This window comes from Nannospalax galili, unplaced genomic scaffold (genome assembly GCF_000622305.1).
Source record: "Nannospalax galili isolate Female #2095 unplaced genomic scaffold, S.galili_v1.0 scaffold146, whole genome shotgun sequence".
Classification (NCBI taxonomy): Eukaryota; Metazoa; Chordata; class Mammalia; order Rodentia; family Spalacidae; genus Nannospalax; species Nannospalax galili.
Window position 1 is genome coordinate 4,006,866 of NW_008357929.1, and position 5,294 is coordinate 4,012,159.

General features: G+C 44.4%; 1 protein-coding gene across 1 annotated transcript in view; it reads right to left on the bottom strand.

Annotated features, from left to right (window-relative positions):
• Dnah9 (dynein axonemal heavy chain 9) overlaps positions 1–5,294 on the bottom strand; it is a 430,757-nt gene that overhangs the window by 76,592 nt on the left and 348,871 nt on the right. The window contains exon 57 of the mRNA XM_008855701.3: positions 4,870–5,010. Coding sequence (XP_008853923.1) covers positions 4,870–5,010 — 141 coding nt within the window. The remainder of the gene's footprint in view (positions 1–4,869; positions 5,011–5,294) is intronic.

The window sequence follows — 5,294 nt, forward strand, 5'->3', positions numbered from 1 at the left end:
GGATAAACACCCTTGAGAAGGTCTCTCTCTCTCTCTCTCTCTCTCTCTCTCTCTCTCTCTCCCCCCTCTCTCTCTCTGAGAAAATGGAGTGCAAAATCCTCCTGATGCTGGCCTTCACCCTAAACTGTCTACAAATGAGGAGTCAAGCCTATGGGTTAAACAATCCACATCAACCTCAGAAGGTCACCTGATTGGTGATCAATGTGGCCACATCAGATGCCATCAATAAAACTACTCAGATAACCGCCCCCTTCTACGTGGTGGCCAGACCTACAATTTGATCTCTGCAATCTTGCCACTGGATCGTGGGACGTGAGTGGACGAGTAGGCCAAGGGAAAACCAGGCCGGAATGTGGAGACAGCGGGAAGGGATGCACCCTGCCACTCGTGGGATCCCCTAACTCTCCTGGCTGCTCGCATGTCCTTAAAATACATACATTGCTGTTGACAACGTTTTATGTCTGTCCCGGGTCCAACAGAACTGCATCGCAATTGCATACTTGCGGGGGGCGATGACTTTTACTGTACAAGCTGGGGCTGTGAGAGCACGGAGACAGGGTACTGGATTGAGGGTAAAGGACCCATCCGAGTTAGTAAGGTCAAGCAACAACAACTGTCTACAAACCCATTATATGGGCGATGTGCAAATTATCGTTGTAACCCCATACAGATCAGCTTTACAGAACAGGGAAGAAAGGAAGGAGGATGGGAAGCTGGAAAGATGTTTGGGTTAAGACTCTATGTCTCAGGATATGACCCTGGCCTCCTATTAATGATCAGGAGGGTTGTCGAACGCTTGCCTTACCAGGAGATTGTGGGTCCAGCCTGGTTTCCACTGCCAAGGCCCACCACCCCTACACATGTTGCTACTAGCCTGATGCCTGCCAGTAATACCCTGGCGTCAGAAGCATCTGTGCCTGGTAACCCTGGCCCGGGCTTAAGTGGGACCAAGCATGAGGACATTTGTTGGGCAGTGCAGCTTGCTTATACTTTTCTCAATGCCTCTAGACCTGAACTTGTTGACCCGTGCTGGCTGTGCCTAGATGCCAGCTCTCCAAAAATGGCCCTGGGGACAATGGGAAACTTCATGAACACTACTCACAGTGATCAATGCTGACGGGGCGGGATCAGCACAAAAAATGGCGGGCTCACCCTGCCTCTAAAACATGACAAAAATATGACCTGTGTTACCCATGAGCACCCTGGTGGACATTCCTGGAGGCGCTGTCAAAACATTACTTCAACAGGGGGTAACCGGATAGTCCCTACTGAGCCTTCATATTATTGGCTGTGCCAAAATTCGGGTTTGACACCTTGCCTTTCTCTTGCAGTGTTGCGACAATCGGAGGGGGGCGTATGCGCCCTGGTCTTCCTCTTCCCTTATGTCATTTATCATTCTGCTGAGGAGATGCAGGGCCGAGAGAGACATATACAAAAGAGAGAGTTGCTTTCCACGGTTGTGGTTTCCACACTTGTGGGCCTTGGAGCTGGGGGGATGGCCCTTGGAGCTACATCCTTAATTATGGCACAAAAAGGCCTCCAACAGATCAGGGCAGATATGGATGCTAGCCTAGATAAAGCTGAGACAGCCGTTAGGTATCTCCAGGAGTCACTTTCCTCTCTAGCCCAAGTAATTTTACAAAATAGGAGGGGGCTCGATCTCCTGTTCCTCCAGCAAGGTGGTGTATGCAAAGCCCTAGGAGAAGAATGCTGTTTCTATGCTGATAATTCAGGAGTGGTTATGGATAATCTTGACAAATTAAGAGAGGAGTTAAACAGGCGTCAGCGAGAACAGGAGTCCTGGTACCAACAGTGGTTCACTGCCTCACCATGGCTCACTACCCTTATTTCCACTCTGGTGGGACCTCTCATAATCCTTATACTTCACTGCACTATAGACCCTGTGCAGTTAATAGGATTATAAATCTCATAAAAGGAAAAATAAAACAAATACAATTGATGACGTTAAGAGTTCAATATGATTGCCTGCCCACTTCTCCCCTAGAGACACCAGCCTAACCCAAGGCAGGACACCGACCTACATAAATCAAGATCTGGCCGGTTACTGGAGCTCTTCCACAGGCTGAGGTGATGTTACAGAATAAAAGGAAATTAAATCTGCTAAAAGCTGAAAGAGGAGGCATCTGTTTATTTTTACAGGAAAAATGCTGCTTTTATGCCAATAGACCCGGGATTGTCCAGGATAAGATTAAAAAATTCCAAGAAGATTTATAAAAGAGGAGGTGAGAGTTTCAAGAAAACTCCCCCTGGACCGGCTTACATCGTCTCTTGCCCTACCTCCTCCCCCTACTTGGCCCCCTCCTCACACTTCTCCTTATCCTTACTGTCGGGCCCTGGATATTTAACAAATTTACGAGATTTGTTCACCAGAAAATAGAGGCAATCAAGTTACATCAGGTCGAGGTTCATTATCACAGGCTCGCTAATCAGGAGCCAGGCTCTTACGATTGGCCATCCTCGTATGATTGCCTGACCCCTGCCCTCCATATGGCCAATGATGGGTAAGATGTGCCATGACAAGTACTCCTGAGACAGGACATGCACATGGCCAGGTGCATGATCCAATGATGGGCAAGGCTTGGTCAGAGGTGACAGGGCCTAAGACAGGACATGGAGAGGTGCTGCAGCAACTAAGATTTGTGATGCCCAACGACGGGTAAGATCTCCAAAAGGGAGACAACCTAAGACAGGGGTTATGTTTCTCCACCCTCACAACAAAAATAAAAGGGGGAATATGTTGGGCCTTTGGGACCCTCATACACACGGCATGGAGGAAAATGAGGCCTAATATAATTTCCTAAGCCAGGCTAAAGTTTAGTGACCTGTCTCTGGCCTGTCACTTCCACGTGGAGGTGACTCAGCAGAGCCTTATTTAAGATTGCCTCTGCCCAGTAACAACTGGCGTGATAAATTCTCAGTGGCCCACAGTCTTCACCCCAGATGACACATTCCTATACCCACCCCCTTTTCCACACCCCTTTTGCTTAAACTATATAAGTTGATGCCTGACGCAATAAAGTGAGTTCCTGCCTCAACAAGACTCCCGACTCAGTATGGTGTTTGAGTAGCCAACACTCACCATCCTGTTCAGCCCCTAAGAGAGGGACCCAGGCTGGTCCTGGCCTCTCCCCTTGTGCCATACTTGTCGGAGTGATCTGACACTTGGTCCCAGGTAATGGTGCAGTTTGGGAAGGTTATGGAACCTTTAGAAGGCTGAGCATTCCTGGAAGAAGTATGCTACTGGGCCCAGACTTTGAGGGTTGATAGCTTTATAATCTTGTTTCACTTCCTGCTCTTTCCATAGCCTTGCCCCACTCCTTGTTCTCTCTCTCTGTTTCCTGTATGTGGATGAAAATGTCCCCAGTCAACTTCCTGCCCCTACCACCATGCCTTCCCTGCCTAGTGCCAGGCCTTCTCAGCCATAATGGACTCTCCCTCTGGAACTATAAGCCAAAATAAACTCTTTCTTCCCCAAATTGCTTTTATCATGGTACTTTATCACAAGAGGAAAGTAACTAATATAGTAACCTAAATTTGTCTTGAATCCATGATTCTCCTGCCTCAGCCTCCCAGGACTGGTTTTACAGGTATGCCATTATGCCAGGCGACTTTTTCCTTTTTAAAAATAATACTCCAGAGCTTCTTCTATCAGAATACTCCTGCTGCAAAACAACTTACAACATATTTCTGAACACATATTTATGGGTTTCTTCTGATTTCTTGCTTTCAGAGAGCCACTGTGGCAGGCTTCTGAAAGATATAGTGAGTTCCAATTACTCTTAGAACTAGGGAGGTGATGCTGTCATCACTTTACATTCACTTTTATACTGGCTTTTTAATATCCTGTAATTCTTTCATATTTCCCTATGATCTGAATATACATGTTTATTTTTAAAACCATAAAATACTATGAATACAGTTCATCCAATTTACGGACACTGAGTTATAAGAGATAGACTGGGGAATGGTCACATTCTCAGGGATTAGAGGCCTGAAGATTTCTCAGCCGTTCATCACCAACCTTATACCTTGACCTCCACGTGTCGATTTGGCTGGAAGTATTTCATGAAATTGAGGTGGTGATGTGTGTGTATGCATGCAAGTATGTATGGGACATTTCTGTGTTTATATGCTTTCTCTCCTATCTATTTGAATCTGTGCACATCTTTTTGCTTGTTGGTTGGTCCAAACCAATGAGGTTGTTCAGAAATTCTCTACTACTTCTTAATGCCTCTTTAATTATCATTTTTTGATGGATGCACTAGTGGGTAAGATGCATTTTCAGGGATTCACCAAAAAATATTAGGTCCTTTTTTTCCCCATGAGTAAGATGAATCTGCAGTTACAATTTGCTAACAACTCTTTGGTTTTAGGGATATTTTAAGAACCATAAGTAGTAGCTTTGGGACTATTAGGATAATAAGCAAAGTAATTTAAAATTGGCCTATCATAATTGCCAGAACTGTCTTTCATCAATATGAACAATACACATATTGTATCATCTCCATTACATTTTATGCCTTTTGGGGGAAAAATTGTATTTCTTTGATATCCTATCCTTTTCCATGCATCATCCAATAGGCATAGTAACAAATTGGATGTACTTACTGAGCGAATGAAGCCGAGATTTGCAGTAGCATTCTCTTTTTTACAATGAGTTGTATAAGATTGAGTCAAAGAGATGGGGACTACAACAGAGGTCTACAGCTAATGTAGCTACTCTGCTGGCTTTGATCTTGACAATATGCCATCACTAATGATCATGTGGACAGGCTCTTATGATGGATTGGATTGGTAGTGTTACATTGTTTTATCATGATTGTGGGAAAAGCTCCAGGGGAAAGTTACCTTGAGGGAGAACTGGTACATTGGGTGTATCTTGCTGAGGTCATTCATGATGAAGTAGAGCAGAGAGGCTCGGGCAGCTGCTGGTCGATAGTGTTCTCGGGCCTCGTTGATTTTCACTTCAGTCAACTTGGCTTCCTGGACCTGGAAACATAAACAGTAACTCATTGTTCAAACCAAGCAGGGCTTCCAGAGAAGTAACTTGGGCTTTCTATGTGAGTAGATATGTGTCTATGGAATCAAAGTGGAATGTCTGAGATGTGCTAAGTGGGTAGAGACTTGAATAACCAGTGTGGTATTCATTAATAGAATGCTAATAAAAAAGATTACTTCTAGTTTTTTTTTTTTTTTTTTTTTTTTTTTTTTTTTTTTTTAAAAAAAAAAAAAAAAGAGGACGATAAATCTTTCACTGTGATATATCAAAATAA